The sequence below is a fragment of the Anolis carolinensis genome, chromosome 5 (genome assembly GCF_035594765.1).
Source record: "Anolis carolinensis isolate JA03-04 chromosome 5, rAnoCar3.1.pri, whole genome shotgun sequence".
In the NCBI taxonomy this organism is placed as follows: Eukaryota; Metazoa; Chordata; class Lepidosauria; order Squamata; family Dactyloidae; genus Anolis; species Anolis carolinensis.
In genome coordinates, this window is record NC_085845.1 from 126,227,383 (window position 1) to 126,251,651 (window position 24,269).

Below are 24,269 nucleotides of genomic sequence, written 5' to 3' on the forward strand. Positions count from 1 at the left end.
ATATACAAAAGATAAAACACAATAAGGTAATAAAGCTCTGATCCACATTTCTCTATCACCTGGTTTGCTCCTGCAAGATTCTGGGAAATGGAGTTTATGACGGAGCTTTTGGAATTCTCAGTCAGAGAGGTTCTTGGCTTCCCTAAACTACATTTCACAGAATTCTGCAGGAGCAAACCAGGAGATCGGGAAATGAAGATTTGCACTTTAGGACTCTAATGTGATATTCTCCATAGTAAGAGCCCTATAACTGCTAAACCCATATATGTAATTTTCAGTTTCACATACATGTGCTCAGGGAAAAATGGCCTCTATGTGAATTTTTTTAGATCCTTAGGCAATTCTATGGTACGCTTTTCCTAGAATGACCTGTCCTGGACTTCGATATGGAGCTTGTGTGATATTAACTGTTGTTTTAATGAATTTATGTTTAATGTTTGGTTTTAATTGTAATTGTAATTTTCGGAATTGTACATTGGGCATCAAATTTCTGCTGATTGTGAGGCCACCCTGAGTCCCTTTTGGGCTGAGAAGGACGGGATACAAGTATGGGGCCCCATGTTAGCTGCGCCGAGTCTCTGTGGGAAGATGGAGGCGAGGTACAAAAATAAAGTTGTTGTTGTTATTATTATTAGAAATAAATAAATAAACAAACAAATAAATAGAAGTTACCATAGAAGTTACCCCTGAGTCGGACACGACTGGACTTAACGTCAGGGGAAACCTTTACCTTTACCTACCATAGTGTTGCACTTAAGGACATACCAAATTCCTAGAGAGAATACCTCTCTAGGAATCTCTAGGTACTCCAATGCAACTCTATGTTACACCATGTGTGGAAGTGGGGTAATGTAATGATATTTGGTCGTATTTGTGATTTCACGTAACTGCGGTCCAACCAGGAATGTATCTCCAGCGGATACAGAGATCTTACTGTATTTGTATATGGGTTACTGTAACATGCATTTCGCTCAAAAGTAGGAACTGTGTGGCCCTACAGATGTTGCTGGAATGCAACTCCCAGAATCCCTTAACAGTATATACTAAGAGCACATTTACACTGACTGTTTAATGCTGTTTCAAACCAGCATTGAAGAAAGTGATTTGCCAGTGCAGATTATTACATAGGAAATCCTGGAACCAGCTTGAGGTCAAGATGGAGATCATACAACATAGACACTAGGGTTGGGCAAAAAATTCGAATCCTTCTGATGTCGTATCCAATTCGTATGTTTTGTAACTTTTGAACTGTGTTAAGAAAAAGGTTATCCTGTCGTATGTATCCCATGATATCGAACCCTTGATTGCCAATTTTTCGAATGGTGTTGAATGTTTCGGAGGGGGCAAGCATTTGCAAAGGGCTCCTGGACTACTTGACTGCTTATGGGGCACTTTAATCCGCTTTGCAGAACGAGCGGAGAGAGGTCTGGGCGTCCTGGAGTGCTTGGCTGTTTGCAATGGGGCGCTTTAATCCGCTTTGCAGAACGAGCGGAGAGAGGTCTGGGCATCCTCGAGTGCTTGGCTGTTTGCAATGGGGCGCTTTAATCCGCTTTGCAGAACAAGTGGAGAGAGATCTGGGCGTCCTCGAGTGCTTGGCTGTTTGCAATGGGGCGCTTTAATCCGCTTTGCAGAACGAGCGGAGAGAGGTCTGGGCGTCCTCGAGTGCTTGGCTGTTTGCAATGGGGGGCTTTAATCCGCTTTGCAGAACGAGCGGAGAGAGGTCTGGGCATCCTCGAGTGCTTGGCTGTTTGCAATGGGGTGCTTTAATCCGTTTTGCAGAACGAGCGGAGAGAGGTCTGGGCGTCCTCGAGTGCTTGGCTGTTTGCAATGGGGTGCGTTAATCCGCTTTGCAGAACGAGCAGAGAGAGGTCTGGGCGTCCTCGAGTGCTTGGCTGCTTGCTATTGGGGTGCTTTAAACCTATATCCCAGGATCTAGTTTCAGATTATCTGATTTAAACTGGATTATATGAGTTCTCTCTGCAGATAATCTGGGATAAGAAGAAAAGTGATGATCTGGACCAAGCTTGGCACACACCAGCTGTGAATCCTAGGGGTTTTTTTGGATGGTTGACCCAAGACTTTTGGGAATTGTAGTTCATCCATACATTTTCTCATGGGAGCATTCATAAAAAAAAGAGAGAGAGAGAGACACCATGGTGTAATGTAGTGCAGGGGTTCATAGTCCCTCAGACTGTTGAGGGGCCAGACTGTGGTGAAATAGTCCAAAATTAGGATTGTTGTTGTTGTGTGCCTTCAAGTCATTTCAGACTTAAGTCAACCCTAAGTGTAAAGTTTAGGACAGGGGCCAGGTCAATGGCATTGGAGGGCTGCATCTGGCCAACGGCCCTTAGTTGCCCTGGTGTAGTGCATTATGGTTTCCTGAGTCCACCAATTTAACAAAGTTTCAGCCACAAAAACAACGTTTCTGAAGTAGAACAATGACTTTCAAAGTAAAGACAACCCAATGAAACAGGAAATAAGACTTCCAAACCAGGAACAGATTTCTGCAATTATTATAAAATGGTTTATTATAAAAGCTATAAAAATTCACCAAAAATCAGAGGATAAGGGAAATGTTTTGGTGAGCTATCAGTGTTAAATGTGTTCTACCACTGTACCAAGTTTGAAGAAGATAGCTCAAAAAATGAGGGCGGGAGAGACCTGTAAAGTCTCCCCCCCCCCCGTGTTTTTTTTTGCCACTGCGCATGCGCATCCGCCATTAACGAATTACTTTTGAAATTAGCGAATTTTCGTTAAATTTTGAAATTTTTGAGGGGCAAAATTCGGAAATGACATCAGAAACGAAACGCTAGCGCCCCCTACTTTTGAAGCGAGTTTAGAATCAATTTTTTCATGGATCGCTCAAGCCTAATAGACACACATAAAGGGCTTTCTTTCATTGGTGCACTTTTATGGGAGTTCGTTGTCTGGCCACTGCAGTTTGAAGCTAGCTTCAAATTTCATAAAATGGTCAGTGCAGATAGGCCCAAGGCTGCTGGGGCTTGCAGCCAAATACATCTGATTTGTGCATGATTCCTATTCCACTTCAGGTTATCACAAATAGGTTATCATAAAAGAAAGATTATCATGGTTTTTTTTCTGGGATTAGTTTGAGTAAGAATTGTTCTTTTCTTTGATTGGGCAATTAAAAGGCTCTTAATCTAGAAAGGACAGGGATAAACATGCAGGATATGGGAATAATTAGATTTAAGAATGGAACAATGGATGACGTCCTTCGGAAAGGGAGTACGCCTGCCACCTGAGAAGGGCAGAGAGTGAGAAGCGTCACGCAGTCGGCAATGCTTCTTTTGGCATTGAATCATCCTCATTGCTCAACATTCACATTACATTGTGTGTGAAGCGTAAAACTCACAGAGGGAATCTCATTATTGAAAGGGCATGAGGCATCATAAAGGATAGAACATGCCTTTTAGAGGCATCCATCTTAAAAAAATCTCCATCACTAATAATTAGGAAACAGTCTAAGTTTATTGTAAATATGACTCTCTAGTTTGCAAAGGAGAAAGCATTGCTTCAAGGTCAGGGTTACAAGGGAATGTGTGAATGACATTTTGGGAGATGGAGAGATATCTTCATCTGACCCCTGGAAAATATGCTCATCTGATTGGGAGGTTGGGATTAAATTCTAGAACTGGGAAAAGGGATCTTTTTTTTGGAGAGTTAGCTGGGGGAGAGAGTTGAAAAAAAGTCTTGTTGTTGTATCATATGTCTTCAGGTCATTTCTAACTTATGGTGACACCGTCATAGGTTTTCTGTGACTCATCCTAGGTTACCCAGTGGGTCTCCATAGCTGAGCAAGGAATTGAACCCTGGTCTCCAGAGCTGTAGTCAAATCCTCAAACCCCAACACCACACTGGTTCTACAACTCCCCACACCCTGAGGGAAGTATGTTATTCAGGGATATGAAGTCAGATACTTACTTATATTATATAAAGGAGGAGCATAAAGCTGGCTGTCCTTTTAACCAATGTGGGTATACAAAATATATGTGCATAAACATATACATAAATGCAATTGCCTACAATATGCTTATTAATATAGCAATATGGTAATATAAAACAGTATACTTGTGCCTCCAATCTGTTTAAAGGAGAGCATTTTAGTTGGCACACTCTTATTCTGGAAGAAGACATATTAAGCTATGCCGGCAAATTTAATTTAATTTAATCATTAAACTCATTAGTACCACTTTTAATTCATCTTTCCTAAAAGGAGTTCAAATGATTTTTTCTCTTTCCATTTTAGTCACATAGCAACTTTGTGGGCAACTGAAGTTGACTGATGGTGTCTACAGCATAATTTGCTTGGGGAACTTAATGGTTGAGGAGAAATTTGAACCCATTTGTCCAAAGACATTTAGGCCATTGACTCTATAAATCAGACATGGGCAAACTTTGATCCTTTGGGTAATTTAGACTTTAACTCCAAAAAATCACAGCCAGCTTACCGGCTGTTAGGAATTGTGCTAGTTGAAGTCCAAAACACCTGGAGAGCTGAAGGTTTGCTCATACTGGCTATAAAGTTTCTCTCCCACTTAATACAAGCAGTCACAATAAAAGATCTCTGTTGTCAACATTGCCAAAACAGTTGAGCAGAATGAAGCTACTTCCACAAAAGTTATAATACCTAAATCCTTGATGAGAAAATGCAGTATTTTTAAATCTTACAAATGGTCCGAGTACTACTAAAAAAAATAAGGGCAATATAGACTCAGATTGCTGAGTGAATCGTTGACATGTGTGTTAGTTCACCGTTACAGTAATGGAGGAAGAAATCAGCTATGGATCGTACTGCATTCATTCTTCAGGTAAACATTACCTAATTTCTTTTTTGATATACCATGACAACTTTCAGGTATATCAGGCATTTTTGTCAAGGGTAGGAAGTTTGTTTGTTTTTTTTTTTTTTTTAACCGTTCACTCTTTTTCCCTTCCTTTAAATCTTCACAGCCACAGCTGGAGAGCTTTGGAATCTGGCTTCGACTTGATCACAGCAGTGTCCATCTGGAGTCTGGAAAATTTATACAAACCATTCACATTCAGATGTAAGTGAAGACTTTAGTCACAGAGCTTGAGAGAGAAAGAGAAAGTTAATATTTGCTAAGGGTATTTCAGGCAGAACTCTGGATGCCTGTCATTGTTTCTGTGAGCAGGGCAAGGCCATTGACCAACAATACTGCTATTAAGAAGCACTAAGCGGTTCTTTGGGGGTGTATCTTACACTAATACATGTAACAAAGAGTACTGCTCCTTTGGATTATTGTCAAACATCTCACCAGGAAATCTCAAGGACCCATGAAGGACACAGCACAGCAGGCTGGCAGAATGAACTTCTGTGAGTGTAGTTTTCTCAAAAATGATCAGTTCCTTAAACAGTGAGTTGAAAGGCTGGTGAATGCTGAGAGATGTGAAGCTGGAACTGAAAAATGAGAAGACAGGCTTCTCATTCTTGAGGGAAGTCTGAAAAAGGATATTGAAGGAGGCAAATTTTCTTCTTCTCCACATGACTAAGCATCTCCAGTAGACATGGATTTTTGAATCACCAAAGAAAAATCAATCTTAGTTTTGTTGCCCTGCCATGTTCAATTAAAAAGAGGTTGTTCTTCATCTATGGCATTCCAACAGAATGAAGACAACTTGAAATTAGACCTAAGAGCAATAAGCATCCAGTCCAGTGAGTCCCCAATGATGCAGCGGATTAAACCGCTAACCTGCTGAACTTCCTGACCAAAAGGTCAGCAGTTCGAATTTGGGGAGTGGTGTGAGCTCCTGCTGTTAGCTCCAGCTTCTGCCAACCTAGCAGGTCAAAAACAAGTAGATCACGGCGGGAAGGTAATGGTGATCCATACAATCATGCTGGCCACATGATCCTGGAGGTGTCTATGGACAATACCGTCTCTTCGACTTAGAAATGGAGATGAGCTCCAACCTCCAGAGTCGAACACGACTGGACTTAATGTCAGGGTAAAACCTTCTCCTTTACCCACTAGCTCTATACAGTTTTGTCTTTTGCTTATGCCACTCTGAAAAAATGCAAGTATCACTGAAAAGTGTGAGGATATGCCTGGAGTACTACCTATCTTTTTGGATCAGGAATAAGAAAATCTATTGTATTGTCCAGATGGGAAGGGGCATCCCGATTTATTAGGAAGAATCATAGAATCATATAAAAGACCGCAAGGGCCATTTATTCCAACTCCCTGTCATGCAGGAAAAGCACAACAAAAGTACTTGTACAACTGCTATGGATAAGCAAAAATCAGGATGGATTCAAGTTGCACACCTGGAACATTGCATGTTTTTCCTGCCACCTGTGAAAGAGGTGCCTGTGTAACAGTCAGAAACATGGACCATCTTACTCGCAATACATATAGTAGGCAGAAACTGGAGTAACTCTGGATCTAGTTCTTCAGAAACCACTAAGTCTGTTAAAAGAGAAGGTAAAAGTTTATGTTACAGCCCTCTCACCTATAAATAATTTTGTTCCCCATATGTCAGAAAACATCAAATACAGTCCTGAGTGCAGAAGTACTATGCATTTCCACTCTCAATTTGTAATCATAATTGTGTGAGTTTGTGTTAAAAAAAAAAAAAAAACAGCCTTGGAGCAGTATCCCTTCTATAGAATAAATCCTGAAAAAAACACTTCTATAATGGCAAGGTTTCTTCTATTTAAACATTTTGATGTTTACCATACACTGTGGAAAACAGTGTAGCAAACCACAGAAAAGTTGTCATTGTTCATTTGCAGTGGGAATGGTGGGTGGTTGCAGTTTCCATGTCAATGAAGGTAGTGAACCACTTCCAAGTTTTAATCTAAACATGAAATGTGCAATTCATGGTACTACTCAACCTTTATCCTTAACACTTTCAGAACCCAGGACAGCACTCTCAAAACTAGCATAAGCACTGCCCTGCTGATATTAGAACCAACAGCCACTGCTGATGAAGAGCCTATTGTATGTACTTATCTCACCTTCAAACTCATATTGAATACCTTCATTACCTTTTAAAAGCTTCCTGCTTCAGAACTGGGTTGCTCTTGCTGTTGCTTAAAAATGTTTCATTGTGCCAAAGATATTGTGCTTCTTCCAAATTTGTGAAACTGGTGAAAGATTAGCAGAATATGTACAATTAACAAAAAGGTCAAGAATAATAGCCCGATGCATTGTTGTTGATTTATAATGGTTCTGACTCACACAGGCTATTACCTTTTTAGTTTTAAAAAACAATTTAATGGATTGCATTTTTAAGACGGGAATAAACAGGAATAAGCTGAATAAAAAATAGCATTACACACTGCTGGAAGTTACAAAGACCAGAATTTATGGAGAATTTACCCTTTTAAAGACCTATACATGCTCATTTATAAATTTCCCATCACATTCATGTGATGGGAAATTTCTTGCACTTGTAAATGTAGGTGCTTCAGAAATGTAAACAGCTATTGCTTTTGGGCAGAGGAAGTGACAGTTGCTTACCCTTCAGCTATGACTTTTAATGCAATAAAGCAGATCAATGAGATAGTAAGCGGGCAAGGTTTGTGTAGTTCACAGATGATCACAGTCATAGGGAAGCAACCAGGACATTTTCATTTGGATGCATGTTCATTTGTAAGCATATTTATTTCTTCATGTGATGGGGAATTTATTGCACATGTAAGTGTAGGCACACAAGTTCTCTTCAGCAATGTAAACAGGTGTTGTTTGGAAGGCAGGAGAATGTATTGTAATAATACTGTTTTTCTCCAAGCATAGCTAGCCGTGAGAGGTGAAAAACACAGGATTCAATGAAACCATCTGAATTAATGCTGATGCCATAAATATATCCCGAACTTTGGGCACATATACTGCACTATATGCTTCAACTTATGGGAAGAGGGATTGATTGCAGCTTGTCCTTGGAGGAATCTTCTTTCTATCTATACCAGTAAAATAAACACTTACGGTATATAGCTAACAAGTTGCTGCTTTTTCATGAAAACCACTTAGCCCTTACTGATATGCTTTATGCAGCTATGTTGATTCAAAAGTCAGCAAACAGATAGGATTCGTATCATTGTGCATATTTACGTGCATATAGATACCCTAAAGACATCAGATCATATATGATCTTGGAAGCTAAGTGCCGTCAACCGTAGTTAATTGTTGAAGATTGCCAACAAATAACAAGTTCTCTAGGCAATATTTCATAGGAAGGAACTGGTAAAATCACTAGTAGAACCTGCATAAGAAAACCATATAAAATTCACGGGGTTGCCATAAGTTAATAGGTGACTTGAAGTCACACACACAAACACAAATCATGTTTCTCAAATATAAACATTTAAAATAATATGGGAGGTTTCCGGAAGATAATAATATGAATTAAATATGTTATCTTGAAGAGACTATCTTAAATGGCATTACAAGGTTGATGCCATTGACCTTCTCTCTTCGTGACTCCGTCGATGGGTAAAGAGTGAAGACCAAAAGTGCTAAGGTGGAATTGTTTTGTTTAAATTGACAAAAAGGACACTTTAATCACAATCACAATGGCAATTCCCAGTGGGAAATCGTTTGTCTCTCTTTCCTCTACTTCACAATAACCAGCTTTGTAATTTAAAGAAAGACAAATAGTGTTGACAAGAGACAGAGAGATAAATGTATTGACAAACTAAATGCAGCTAATTTATTGACAAATGTAAATAAAAACTTTTCCCTGCAGACCTCAGCAGCTCTCCCCAGTTGTTGCTGCCATCAAACTGAAGAAAATCAATTTGAGGACGAAAAACTAAGATAATTCTTGTATAGTGTCAAGATCAGGCACATTGCTGGAGCAGGCAGGGAGACTATGTTGGTCTAGGTTGGATTCAAAATGTGTTGTGTCAATCCAGACAGATAGATGGGGTGGGAAGTAACCAAGCCTCTCAGTGAAGTGAGTTTTGGATGGTTACAACTGCATTCACAAACATTTTAAAGTAAACAAGTATATAATGAAATAAGGATCAGTTTGAGCCTTGTAACTGAATGTGTTAACTACCATTTGCATTGGAAAGGTAGAGCAATGAGATTTCCTATGAACCCAGTAAAAACAAAATGCTGCATGTGGAATCAATCCTATGAAAAGAGGCAGGATGCCATTTTGTGTAGTATGCAGCTGTAGCACACACAGTTCTTGGAAATAACTCACAAAGCCCATAAAGGTAGAAAACACCCAAGACGTTCAGTAGAATTGAGTCAAAGATCAGGTGCCTCAACAAGGATAGTGCTGCCATTATTTTTATACTTGTTAAAAGTCTTTTGTTTGCATGCAGATAGGCTAGACTTACAATTTTGTCAACTTCCTTGGAAGTAAGATCCACTAAATTAAGCAGGATTCATTCCTGAGTAGACATGTACATGACTACAATCTTAGATGTTAGCTACCTGTCAGTTGGGAGACTATGATAAATAATTTCAGCCCAGATTGGTATTAAATCAAGATTTATATTGTTTTGGGCAAGACAGATTCTTGTTACAAGAATAGCAAAAATGACAGATCTTCAAAACTGAGTAAAATATTTTAATTTGGAATAGTATGTATTAAGGAAGTAAAGATTTTCCTCTGACATTTAGTCGTGTCCGACTCTGGGGGTTGGTGCTCATCTCCATTTCTAAGCCGAAGAGCCGGCGTTGTCCGTAGACACCTCCAAGGTCATGTGGCTGGCATGACTGCATGGAGTGCCATTACCTTCCCACCAGAGTGGTACCTATTGATCTACTCACATTTGCATGTTTACGAACTGCCAGGTTGACAGAAACTGGGGCTAACAGCGGGAGCTCACCCCCCTTCCCGGATTTGAACTGCCAACCTTTTGGTCTGCAAGTTCAGCAGCTCAGCAGTTTAACTCGCTGAGCCGTCAGGGGCTCCAATTGTATGTATTATGCTCATATATTTTAATACTGATGTTACTTTTGTGGAGCAGATATTTCAGGCAGCATATGTGCTATTTACTTATGATTAAGTTCTCTGGAACTCTAAATAGACATAGATAGGACTGAACTAGGCAATTTTCAGATGTGCAAACATTATGATTTGTAGAAGGTATGTGATCCGAAAGTGTAGTTCATGTTTTATCTCAGTGCTAACCATCTCATGCAAAATATATATGCTACTGTCTGCTTCTTCTGATAAAATATTTATTAAAACAATGTTATAAAATCAAATACCTTACATTCACTGTTAAAAGTAGCACTTTTAGTTAAACCATTCTAAGAACAAATACTCTTTGTTCAAACAGTGTGTAATACTGTATGTTCATACTGGCCATAAGGTCTATGGAACAAACTGCCACTGAATGTTGTAATGTCTGAGAAAAAAAACTAGGGGAATCAAGTATCAGAAAAGATTAGGTCCCATTTCATCAAAAATGTTATAGAAATACGGGTTTATTGCTAAAGTAAAAGTAGATTAGTACCATACCAAAAACTGTGTGCTTGGTAATGGAGAAATAATGCTATTAAATAATATTAGACACATCGGACTTCTGGTATTTATGTTCTGAAAGCCAGCATGTGCAGTGGTCTAAGTGCTGGATCAGGATTTTTGGAAATCAGACCTGAGTCCCCCACAACCACGGAAAACTACTGGTTGGTCTTGGATAAGCCACACTATTTAAGAATAAAAGGAAAGGCAATGGCAATATTCAACTTGAGAAATCTTTAACCTAGAGTAAACCTTAGGTAGGTTCCCCAGGAATTGGGAATCTATTCAGAAAGCACAAGAAGAAATGTATACTTTCTTCCGCATGGGTTTTCTTAGCTCCACACTCCTGCCACGAATTAGTGAATAATTGCTCTGATCATATGTGAGCAGGTACTTACAGTATATGATTTCTTATTTACTTATCATTTGAAGCATATGCTATAAAGGGAGCCCATGTTTTGTGGCTTGTCTAAATTCATAATACAGTACAGCTCCTGTATCTGTTGAGGATATGTTCCTTGACTTTGTGTGAATATGCAAAACTGCAGGTGATAGTGAACTTTGTTGAAATGAAGGACTTCTGCTCCAAGGGGAGGGAGGAAACCCACGTTACATTTATATAAACTAAACATACGCAGTTACACAAATTAAGTATAGTTTCTCCACATGCCAGATCAAACAAATCAAAGAAAAAAGAGTGGTAAATGCAAGTGTATTACTAAGTTCTTACTGTAAAGGAGCAGCTTCATGAAATATGAGAAGGGAGACACTGGCAAACAAATAGCAGCTGAGAAATTAGATTCTAGTCCTGGATTATTCATACAAGTGCCTTAAAGTGGTGCCATTTGAAGAAAGTATTATTAGTAGCATGTGGAGAAATACTGTATTTGTAAATGAGATACTTAACTAGTCATATTCATTTTCAGTGTTTATTCTTCCACTGGCTGAATTTTCCCAGCAAGGATCCATGTCCTCCCTCAGCCATTTGATTCATAAGTTCTTTCTACATTTGACACACAAAGATTTTCTGTGAGCAAAGTGTGCATGATGACAAAAAGCACAAGAGTCTTTCCAGGAACATCTGACTAATCACCATGTGAACACTATTTTTCAAAAAAAAAAATTACCCTCTCTTCATCGTCATCAGAACACACAAATATAAAATGAGTGCCAGGATCACTTAAGGACAGAAGGATATTATCACGTCAGATAACAAGAAGGAACTGCAGAGAAATCCTACAGTTTTCTCAACCAAATAATGAGGTATGGCTGAGATTGTTTATTATCTATCTGTCTGTGTACTAAGGCAAGTTATCCAGGGCTATACCCTATTGAGCTCAATGGGGTTCGTTTCTGCATAGCTACTGTACGTATAAGATTGTGTTGTTAAGGATGTATGTTAGATGTACAACTAATAAAACGTAACATAGCGCCAATCAGAAGATGCTAAGGACTACCAAAAATGCAACATATTTAGAAAATGGCAAGTACTATATGAAAAATAACTCTACTGTGTGAGAAAAATCAAATCAAGATGGTCAATATTTAATTTTAAGAATATCATATTGTTTGTTGTTAACGGCTGTCAAGTGAACTTTGACTAAGGGCTCTTATATAAATATATAAATTTTATTTCTACCCCACCACCATCTCCCCAAAGGGACTTGGCGCAGCCAACAAAATACAGCAAAGTGCCGCATATAGATAATACATACATCTGAAATGATAAAAACCACTGAATTACAACCACACACATATATAATTGTAATGTAAAACATTAAAATTCATAAAATGCAGTCATAGCTGCAGATAAAAACAAGTTGCTTCAATTGACATAGCCCAGTGCTGATGTGATGCCCACAGTAAGTCCTTGAACGAATCCTTAAAAACCTATGTAAGATCAAAGGCTTGCTTAAAAATCCATGTTTTTAAACTGGAACGGAAGGCTTGAAGTGAAGGGGCTAGCCTGATCTCTCTAAGGAGGGCATTTCAGAGCCAGGGCACCACCACCGAGAAGGCCCTCTCTCTTGAGCCACCAACCGTATTTGAGAAGGTTGTGTGGCCGAGAGAAGGGCCTTCCCAGCAGATCTCAATGCCCGTTCCGGTTCATAGAAGGAGATGCGGTCTCGAAGTTAATTTGGACCCGAAGCACATAGGGCTTTATAGGTAATCACCTGCACTTTGAACTGGATCCGGAAACTTGTCGGGAGCCAATGGAGAGGCATAGTATGCTTTCTAAAGCTTGCTCCAGTTAGTAATCTGGCTGCTGACTTTTGCACTAACTGCGGTTTCTGAGTCGTCTTCAAAGGCAGCCCCACATAGAGTGCATTACAATAATCCTTTCTGGATGTAACTAAGGTGTGGACCACCATGGCCAAGTTAGGCTTTTTGAGGTACAGTCGCAGCTGGCACACAAGTTTTAATTGTGCGAAGGCCCGCCTGGCCACCGCCGACACCTGAGCTTCAAGCGTCAGAGATTAATCCAAAAGGACCCCCAGACTACGGACCTGTGTCCTCAGGGGGGAGTGTGACCCCATTGAGCACAGGTTGCCACCCTATACCCCAATTGGCCTTGCAACTGATCAGGAGGAACTCTGTCTTGTCTGGATTAGGTCTCAGCTTGTTGGCCCTCATCCAGTCCATCACAACTGCCAGGCACTGGTTTAGGATCTGGAGAACTTCCCTGGAATTAGGCGGAAAAGAGTAGTAGAGTTGAGAGGTCTCTTGATGAGAAGATGACTTGGAGGTCTCATCAAGAGCCCTGCTTAGGTCTTACAGACTCAGGGCCGTGGCTTCCTTGATTGAGTGTATCCAACTAGAATGCACTCTTTCTCTTTTCCTATTGCCTTTTTCCTTAACAGGCATTATCATCTTTTTCTAGTGCGTCATGTTTTCTCATGATATGGTTAAAGTACAACTGTCTCAGCCTGAACCTACATTACCATACAGGTCCGTAGCCCGGGGGGGGGGGGGGGCTGAGTCTGAGTGAGAGAGGATCTACCCTAACAAACCTTTTGTATCGTTATCCCAATACCCCTGTGCATATATGGGATATATTGAGCATAGTGATCAGATATGTGAGGGCCCAGGCGCGGACAAGGATGCCGCCGTGCCCGTACCAGTAAGGCCTTCTTGCGGACCACCCTGAGAATTTCTCGGGGGGGGGCTGAAGCCCCTCAAGCCCCTCCCCCCCTGCTACCATATAATTCAGTTTCAGAATTGCTTTGAACTGGATTACATGAGTCTCCACTGTCAGATAATCCAGTTCAATGTCGTTAATCTACATTCAAAAACTGGAATATATGGAAGTGTAGCAAGGCCTTAGTTTAGGCATCTCATCTTTTAGAGAGAAATTCAGGTTTAATTTGCTCTAGAATCCGCTGATCATATAGTTATTATCTATATAAAATATAGATTATAGAGCATAGTGGCTGGATTCATGTACATTTGAGTCCATTGGGAACTACAACTAAGTAACTCTATATATCTTTGTAGTTTATATTAAGCCAAAAGCAATGAAATTTAAATTAACAATGACTGCTTTTGGGTTTTTTTTCTCACTTTCAATGGAATTTACAGCACAACCATATTGAAATGAATAGAACTAAATCCTAGACGCGCTGTAACCATGTGGGCTGGTTGCAGCAAGATAAACAAGTAACTTGTCCAAGTTCTTTGTATATATGATACTAGAATTAGTCATAATTAATTGGCGCCATCTGTGATATAATCTTGGCTGGCAGCAATTTTTAATTAGTGTATCAACATATAAATACAATATATTCATTGCACATATTTTTGTGCAACAATGATTGGCAGGTCTTTAAAGGGTTTGGGAAAATGTCTGCTCAAAGGGACGATCCCATAACTTACTCAAAGTGTAAGAAGACAGCTTTAACAGCCCCACTTCAATCTGTCAAGTCTCTATGTGTCATTCCCATTTGACTGTGCCCTGGTTTGTTTTGTTGAGCGCCTCCACAGGAAATTCTTACCGAAGCAAAATTCTATGGCAGTGCAGACTTATATAATCCAGTTCAAAGCAATTATCTGCATTTTGAAACTGAATTATATGGCAGTGTTGATCCAGTCAGAGATGTGATAATGGGTCAGACTGCTCATCTTATGAGGTGCTTGTACATCAAGGTTTTGGTGTTTGTCTCAAGGTTTTGTATTTATTCCTGATAGCTATTTATTAGCCCTTGAATGTCTTACACCAAAGCTTTCAAGTCAAATTATATGTATAGCTGGCAGAGTGGGACTCTATATAAAGCTGTAGCTGCTGGGATTTTTAGGAATGGCACAATCCCCTGTCCATTCCATGCCCACAAGAATCGGAAGCCCATAGGAATGGTGAGATTACTATTTCCATTAATATTACTGCTATTTCATAGTATTGAGTAATGTTGGATGTTGTAGATGTAAATAAATAGAAGCTTTACCACGGCTTCTGAACCAAAGTTTATCTTGCAGTGTAATAACGTGCCACTCAGGTTTGTGAAATAAGTAACAGTAACTTCACTTCAGTTCAATAGGTCAAACAGAGCAACAATATATACAGTAGTCTCTCTGACTTCTTACAGAGAAGAGAGGGAATAAATAGTCCTTTTAAAACAGCCTTTAAATATGCCTTATTGCCTTAAAAATGATCAGGCTTTAGAGAATCGGCAGCCATTAATTCCATAGCTGTTGCCTCTCTGAGGTAAAAGTGCCCGTTCAAACAGTTTTTCTCAGCAGCAAGCCAGAGACAGTAGCCAATCAGAACATTGGCTCCTGGCATGCTTAGCCAATCAGCTGCTGACACATGTCTTTCCAGTCAATCCCTTACATCATGGTGTCTTTTACAAATCCTCACAAGTAATGGCATTTCAAGTGGTGTCAAACTGCATTCATTTTACAGTGTCGATGCACCGTAAGTGGACTTTAGGGTTCAAATTTAAAAACATTGTTTGCACAGGCTTGAAATCTATTACCCCTTAACCCTTAGTGATCAAACCCTCTTTGTGTAGATGTCATGCTTAATATTAAGAACAGCATAAGAAATGTATTGATACTTGAATCACTCTTTGAATAAACAGCAGAATTTGGGGCTAATGCAGATTACCTTGCTAAAGCGTTGCTTAGGAAACTAGGTTAGCTAGCTTTTTCAAAGCTGAGTAGGCAAACAGACGTTACCTTATGAATCATTTCGTTTTTCACATTAGAGGAGGAAAAAATCAAATTCATGTGTCATATGCTTCTGTTGCTTTTTTTATGAGCAAGTGAAAATGTTCGCAAGAAGACATCACAAAACACCTGGAGCACTCTATGACTTCCTTGGCAAGGCATAGCAAAATATGAATGCTGGATTTTGTAAAATCCTATGGGTCAGCACCATGATCTTGCCTACGTATATATCATCTTCATGCTCAACATGAGGTATTGCATATCAACATAAAGGCAGTCTCTGAATTACATCCGACTTCTAATTAAGAACTGAGGTGAGGCAACAGGAAGAGGAAATCTACAGCTAGGAAGGAAAATTCACTTCTGTAAGAGTCATCATGGGGAAAAGGTGTATCTACTGAAGCTTTATCACCAATCCTTGTTTCCACGACAACCCAAAATTTTCAAAATCCAATTATCATAGGGACAGCAAAACAAGCGATAAGATACGGGAGTGTTAAACCCTTCCCTATCTATCCAAAACTAAAAATAAATATTTTTGGGTGGAGTTACACTTAGAAAATGTACCTTTTCCAACTTACATACAAATTCGACCTAAAAACAAACCTACAGAACCCATATTGTTCATAACCCGAAGACTGCCTGTATTGTGTCATCCACATTGCCTTTTTTTTAGAAAACAGAAAGGGCACATTGAGCATCACCCGTCCCTATATTTAAGCATCATATAAATTTGGACAGACAGGAGAAACAACGAATTGCAAATGAGTGTCTTGAACTGTCGGATCTCAGCAGTTGTGTCAACAGATGAGAGCAGCAGCCAGGTTACTAACTGGAGCGCGGTACAGGGAGAGAACAACTACCATGTCACATGGCTGCCAGTTTGCTACTGGGCAAAATTGAAAGTGCCTTGAAAGCCCAAAATGGTTCAGGTCCAGACTATCTGGCAAACCACCCGACTAGATGCTGACGTCATCAGGGGAGGCCCTTGTCTCGATCCGACCCCCGTCTCATACCTGGTTGGTGGGGACGAGGGAAAGGGCCTTCTCTGCAGTTGCACCCCACCTCTAGAACTTATTCCCGAAGGAAATTAGAATGGCCCCTTTGCTTCCCTCTTTCAAAAAGCTATTAAAACACACACCTATGCACCCAGGCATATGAAGAGCCTAACTTTTGAAAATCTGGCTTGTTAAGTAAGGATTGCTTTACGGGATATGGCTTTTAACTCTGGATGTGGCTTACAACTTTAGAAATGGCTTTTTGTTTTGCTGTTTTAATGTGGTTTGTGTAACTGTGTTTGATTGATTTGATGATGATTTAATTTATGATTGATTGTTTATATTGCTCATTTGCTTTATTTATGACTAGCTTGGGGTCCCGGCGGTGCCCGGGTCTTTTGAGAAACCTGTGTGGCAAGTTTGGTCCAGATCCAAAGTCGGCTGGGTTCAGTGCTGTCTGTATAAGGGTGAAGCACAACTCCCAGAGCCAAAGGACAATCACCCCGAAACCTTGCCTGTATGCTCAGGTGGGCATGATGAGGCAGTGTATCAAGTTTGATCCAGATCCGAAGTCAGCTGGGTTCAGTGCTGTCTGTTTAAGGGTGAACTACAACTCTCAGAGGAAGAAGTGAGTGAAGCTACTGGGTCCATCCTCCCCCAATCTACCCCCTGACAGAAAGGGGTTCATGGGGGTTCTGTGGGCCAAATTTGGTCCAGTTCCGTCACTGCTGGGCATCGCAGTGGCCTGTGGGAGTTGTAGCAATTGAAAGTACTACAGATCTCATCAGCAATGGGCCATCGTCCCGCCAACGGCACCAGGCCGTAGAGTGCATCATGGGGGTTAAGCGTTCCAAGTTTGGTCCATGTCAGTGATTCCTGGCGGTCACAGTGGCCTGTGAAAGTGGCGGCCAATCAGAAAGCTGCCACATACAAACATTCATTTTTATTATATATATAGATATAGATAGATATAGATATAGATTTCATGTTGATAGCCGCCCCCAGTCCCCATGGGGAAAGGGGACAGGATACAAATAAAGTTTGAATTGATTGATTGAGGGACCGTGGACTGGCTCTCATCGTAAAAAGTGTGGACACCCCTGTTTTAAAGTATAACTCCTGTCAAATATATATGTAGCTTTGGATAGCACAGAGAAGGGTTGACACACCTGTGGGGTTTGTTTTGCTGTCTGTGCCTGTTGTCTGTGCCAAGAAGATATCACCTTCTTGTGATATTTTGGAAAAATTGCACTTGTTGTGGTAACAAGGATCAGGGAGAAAGCTTCAGTGGAGGCCAGGCCCGTAGCCAGAAAAAAAATTCAAGAGGGGTTGAACCCCCCTCCCAAATGACTTTTCAGGTCATTGTCTCCTGATCTGCCACAAGATCTCAACAAGGCCTCATTGTGCAAAGGTTCTTCAAAGGTAATGGGTCCTGAATCATTGCTCTCTCTTAAAGCCAGTTCTTGTCGGTCACAAAGGACAAACTTTCCACAGTTGGCAGAAGCTTCTTTCTGTTTTCTTCTGCTTTCTTATTATCTTTACATGATGTTATGTTACATGAAGATGTTTTCCACTGAAGTTTTTAGTAAAGTACAAGTTGTTCTGATGGTATTGTTTTTGGTGTCTATTGAAGGATGCTTCCACACTGCCTTTTATCCCCAGATCTCAATGAATGAGCACTTCAAACCCCACCGATGATGGACCAGGACCAAAATTGACACACAGAGTCCCCATAACCAAAAGAGCATATTGGGCAAATTTCGGGGACAGGGACTTATAGTTTACCTGCATCCAGAGAAACACTGACCCCCACCGACAATGGACCGGGACCAAACTTTGCACAGAGAAGCCTCATGACCAACTGAACATACTGCAGCTATTTGTAGGAAGGGGCCTTTATTTTGAGAGTTGTAGTTCACCTGCATCCAAAGACCACTAAACCCAGCCAATGGCGGATCTGGACCAAATTTCGCATACAGAGTGAACATTGCCTGCTGTTGATACTGACAGATGTTTCGGGGCAATTGCCCCGGGACTCTAGGAGTTGTAGTCGTTCACCCCCATCCAGAGAGCACTGCAGCCGGGCGATGACCGGGTGATGACCAGCCAACGACAGATCTGGACCAGACTTGCTACACAAGCCCAAAATGGCCAACTTTGAATACTGCCAGGGTTTGGGTTGGATTGATCCACAGTTCTGGGAATAGTAGTTCACCCATTCCAAACAAAATACATGACATTGAAAGACCAATAATACCATTCTCAAATAACCCGGGCACCGCCGGGTCCCCAAGCTAGTTTGGAATAAAATGGGCTTCACAATTTGGAGCCATAGAGAGGAAGAACTCAGCAAGTTCCTGGACCACCTTAACAGCATCCACCCAAACATCCAATTCACCATGGAAAAAGAAAAGGAAGGAAAACTGCCATTTCTAGATGTTCTGGTCATCCGCAAACCCAATCAACAATTGGGCCACACAGTTTACAGAAAACCTACACACACAGATAGATACCTTCATAAAAACTCCAACCATCACCCAAGTCAAAAAAGAAGCACAATCAAAGCCTTGACAGACCGTGCACAAAGAATCTGCGAACTTCACCTCCTCCAAGGTGAACTAAACCACCTAAACTGGGCTCTACAGGCCAATGGATACTCCACCACAGACATCAGAAGAGCTGCAAGGCCAAGAACAAGCCATGACAGTCAAGACAAAGATCCACCCAGCGGAAAGGTGTTCTTACCATACATCAAGGGAACCACTGACCGCATAGGCAAGCTGATGAAAAAGCACAACCTACAAACTATCTACAGACCCACAAAGAAAATCCAACAAATGCTACGGTCAGCGAAGGACAAGAGGGATCCTCTCTCCTCTGCAGGAGTCTACCATGCAGCTGTGGACAAGTCTACATAGGGACCACCAAACGCAGTGCCCAAACAAGAGTCAAAGAACATGAAAGGCACTGCAGACTAACTCAACCAAAGAAATCAGCCATAGCAGAGCACCTGATGAACCAACCTGGACACAGTATATTAATAATAATAATAATAATAATAATAATAATAATAATAATAAAACTTTATTTATATCCCGCCACCATCTCCCCAATGGGGACTCGGGGCGGCTTACATGGGGCCATGCCCAGAACAGTACAATATAGCAAAATATAAAACAACATATCACAATACAATTAAACAATACAATAAATAATCATATACACTGCAACACAAAATCTATCTATCTATCTATCTATCTATATATATAACAGGGCGGGCCGCATGAGACACTTAATTAAAACTTGGGGTGAGAAAAGGATAAGAATACAATCACGGAGACCAGGGACATAAGATAAAAACAATCTAGAGGGTAGATGATGGGGGAGTAACAAAAGAAGTGTGTAATAGTTACTCTCCGAAAGCACATCGGAAAAGCCAGGTTTTTAAATCTTTCCTGAAGGCTAAAAGAGTGGGGGCTTGCCTAATTTCGATGGACACAGAAATGCTGAGAACACAGAAATGCTGGACCACTCCAACAACTATCATGTCAGACTACACAGAGAAGCCATTGAAATCCACAAGCATGTGGACTTCAACAGAAAGGAGGAAACCATGAAAATGAACAAAATCTGGCTATCAGTACAGTAGAGTCTCACTTATCCAACATTCGCTTATCCAATGTTCTGGATTATCCAACGCATTATTGTAGTCAGTGTTTTCAATAAATCGTGATATTTTGGTGCTAAATTGGTAAATACAGTAATTACTACGTAGCATTACTGCATATTGAACTACTTTTTCTGTCAAATTTGTTGTATAACATGTTTTGGTGCTTAATTTGTAAAATCATAACCTAATTTGATGTTTAATAGGCTTCTCCTTAATCTCTCCTTATTATCTAACATATTCGCTTATCCAATGTTCTGCCGGCCTGTTTATGTTGGATAAGTGAGATTCTACTGTATTAAAAAATTATAAAATCAAAACAGTAGATGGGAACCAACACTCTGAAGGCAGAGGAGCCCCAAGGACGGCTATTGACTGAACAAAGGATCCCCCCAGGCAAGAGACAAAAACCTTTCCAAAGCTAATTAGGGTGATTGACTGAAACATTAATGCTGGCTTCCCAGTGACAAAGGACTCTTGCCACACCCTGGACTCCCCACAGATATGTATTTTTTCCTTTCCTTGTCTAGTTTATCCATACCTCACAACCTCTGAGGATGCTTGCCATAGATGTGGACGAAACGTCAGGAGAGAATACTTCTGGAACATGGCCACACAGCCCGAAAGACATGCAACAACCCTATAAAATGGGCTTGTTCGTTGTGAAAACAGGGATTGGGGAGAAAGCTTCAGTGGAGGGAGATTTATCACCCTAGTTGTTGAGAGGCCTGGGCGCAATAATCAGGCCTGTGAGGGGATCGGGAGGGGGCCGGCCTGGTGTTTTACGGATCGAGTTTGGCGCCAATCCCAGAGCGCGCCTCCTTTCGCCTTCCCTTCTCACAGGCGCGGAGGGCGGGAGGGAGAAACGGAGGGAGGCGGGCGGCGAGGCGGCGCCTGCGCGGGGAGAGAGGCCAGGCCAAGCCAGGCGAGGCGAGGCCAGGCGGGCGGGCACCTGCTGCCTTCGCCTCTGCCTCCTCCTCCGCCTCCTCTTCAGCGGCCGAGCAGCGTGAGGCGCCCCAGCGTTGAGAGAACAGGAGGAGAAGAAGAAGGCGAGCAAGGGGAGGACAAGGCCGCTGTGCCGTCGCAGCAGGGCGCCCGCGTGAATGAAAGTTTGGTCTGAATTCCGCGCCGGGTAAGGGCCTTCTCTTTCCCTCACCCAGATACCCTCTCAGGCTCTTCATTTTCTTTGTTCTTCCCCCTTCCTCCCCAGCCTTTTTGTGCCTCCCCCTCCTCCTTTCCACGCAGCTTGTTGCTAAGGCTTTTCCTAATCCCCTTCTTCCTTTCCTCCGTGATTAAGGCAAAGAGGGTTTGCGTGGGCCTGCGCCTTCTCTGTGTTTTCCTTGGGAACGAAGCCTCCCTGGACCCTCCTCGCCTTGTGGGCTGTGGTTGAAACTCCCCCTGTCCCAGGGCCCTTCCACACAGCCCTAATATCCCAGAATGTCAAGCCAGAAAATCCCACAGTATCTGCTTTGAACTGTGGGATTTTCTGCCTTGATATCCTGGGCTATAGGGCTGTGTGGATGACTTTTCAGGCCAGTGTCTTCTGGCACAAGATCTCAACAAGGCCCAGAAATTACCATGTGTAAGGTTCTTCACAGGTAACAGGTTCTGAATCCTTGCTCCCTCTTAAGTCCATTCTTGAGCTCTTCCACTCAGCAATATAACCCAGAATATCAATAATATAATAATCTATATATATAAAAGAGTGATGGCATCAGGGCAGCGGACAAAACAACAAAACTACAGGCCCCCCAACCTCAAAATTTGACAACACAACCCATCATCCACGGCTCTACAACAAAAAGATACAACAAAAAGAAAAGAAAAATAAATTCCTAATTAGACGGAGAGGAATAATTGTTTTTATCCAATTGCTGCCAGTTACAAGGCTAAGTTCCGCCCACTTGGTCTCCTAGCAACCTACTCAGCCCAGGGGACAGGCACAAGAGTTTGGAGAGACCCCCTAAGGGCCATCCAGCCCAACCCTTTCTACTATGCAGCAGGACATAATCCAAGCATTCACAACACATGGACAACGCATAAATACTATACAATACCACACAGGGACATAGACCCCACCCCCTCTACCCTCAGCACTTTCACAGTACACAAACAACCAAATGCATACTAAACATAAAGACAACCATACCACAGACATTCAATACCACCACTACCTCAACCATTTCTCACCAACACCACCAGACAACGCCATAGCAACGTGTGGCTGGGCACAGCTAGTAAATATATAATAAATAAAACTTTATTTATACCCCGCCACCATCTCCCCGCGGGGACTTGGGGCGGCTTACATGGGGCAACGGCCCAAACAACATAAGGGCAAAATACAAGCAACATAGTATAAATCACAATATAAAAAAGATAAAACAGTAATATAATATATCAATTAAAACAACAATACAGGATAAAAAAATTACATTTAAAACACATAAATGGTAAGATCGTGATAAATACAGGATAGATTATTAAAAACCCTCTGGGGCTGATTAATTAATGACTGTATCTCCGAAGGCCTGCCGAAACATCCAAGTCTTCAGTTGTTTCCTGAAGGAAGATAGAGAGGGAGCTATCCTAATCTCCCTGGGGAGGGAGTTCCAGAGTCGGGGAGCTACGGCCGAGAAGGCCCTCTCTCTTGTCCCCACCAAACGCAGTTGTGAAGAGGGCGGAAGTGAGAGGAGGGCCTCCTCGGAAGATCTCAGCGATTGGGTGGGTTCATAGGGGACGACGCGGTCACGAAGGCAGAAAATCCCACAATATCTGCTTTGAACTGGAATACAGTAGAGCCTCACTTATCCAAGACTCGCTTATCCAAGGTTCTGGATTATCCAAGGCATTTTTGTAGTCAATGTTTTCAATATATCGTGATATTTTGATGCTAAATTCGTAAATACAGTAATTACAACATAACATTACTGCGTATTGAATAATAATAATAATAATAATAATAATTTTATTTTTATATCCCGCTCCCATCTCCCCAGAGGGGACTCGGGGTGGCTCACATGGGGACAAGCCCAGTTCCAAAATACAATAAAATACAGAATAATTAAACCAATGTAAAACAGGTAAAACAGTATAATCATACAAACCAGCATAAAATATCAACATAAAACATTAGAACATTAGAGTCTGAACAAAATATGCAAACTGTAAGATACAATTCAGCAGACTCTACAAAAGGGAATTAAGGATCTCATTACAGAGTTCAATCAATAAGAGTGGGGTGTGATAAAGTGCAGTAGTTGTGGTCACTAATAACTAACCGGGACGATTTATTCGAATGCACATCGAAATAACAATGTTTTAAGGTCCTTTCTAAAGATGGACAGAGAGGGTGCCAGCCTGATCTCCCTGGGGAGGGAATTCCTACTTTTTCTGTCAAATTTGTTGTATAACATGATGTTTTGTCCTTAATTTGTAAAATCATAACCTAATTTGATGTTTAATAGGCTTTTCCTTAATCCCTCCTTATTATCCAAGATATTCGCTTATCCAAGATTCTGCCGACCCATTTAGCTTGGATAAGTGAGACTGTATATGGCAGCGTGGACTCAGATAACCCAGTTCAAAGCAGATATTGTGGGATTTTCTGTCGTGATATTCCCCTGTCTTCTGAGTGTTGTTCTTTATTTACTGTTTGCTGATTTTAGAGTTTTTTAATACTGGTAGCCAGATTTTGTTCATTTTCATGATTTCCTCCTTTCTGTTGAACTTGCCCACATGCTTGTGGATTTTAATGGCTTCTTTGTGTAGGCTGACATGGTGGTTGTTAGAGTAGTCCAGCATTTCTGTGTTCTCAAATAATATGTTGTTTCCAGGTTGGTTCATCAAATGCTCTGCTATGGCTGATTTCTCTGGTTGAATTAGTCTGCTGTGCCTTTCATGTGCCTTGATTCGTGTTTGGGCAATGCTGCCTTTGGTGGTCCCTATATAAACCCCACTTTCTTAGTATCCAA

At 41.2% G+C, this 24,269-nt stretch overlaps 1 protein-coding gene and 1 long non-coding RNA gene across 2 annotated transcripts in view; one reads left to right on the forward strand and one right to left on the reverse strand.

Moving 5' to 3' along the window:
• Nucleotides 1-2,501: 2,501 nt before the first annotated feature.
• LOC134299436 (uncharacterized) lies at nt 2,502-21,171 on the reverse strand. The gene is made up of 2 exons (XR_010006652.1): nt 20,837-21,171; nt 2,502-11,470 (listed from the first exon to the last, which is right to left on the reverse strand). It is a non-coding gene; the product is annotated as an uncharacterized LOC134299436 (long non-coding RNA).
• The window catches only part of gramd4 (GRAM domain containing 4), a 115,042-nt gene continuing 111,941 nt past the window's right edge, over nt 21,169-24,269 (forward strand). The window contains exon 1 of the mRNA XM_062982233.1: nt 21,169-21,427. Within this exon, the coding sequence (XP_062838303.1) occupies nt 21,399-21,427 (29 nt within the window). The 5' untranslated portion in view covers nt 21,169-21,398. The remainder of the gene's footprint in view (nt 21,428-24,269) is intronic.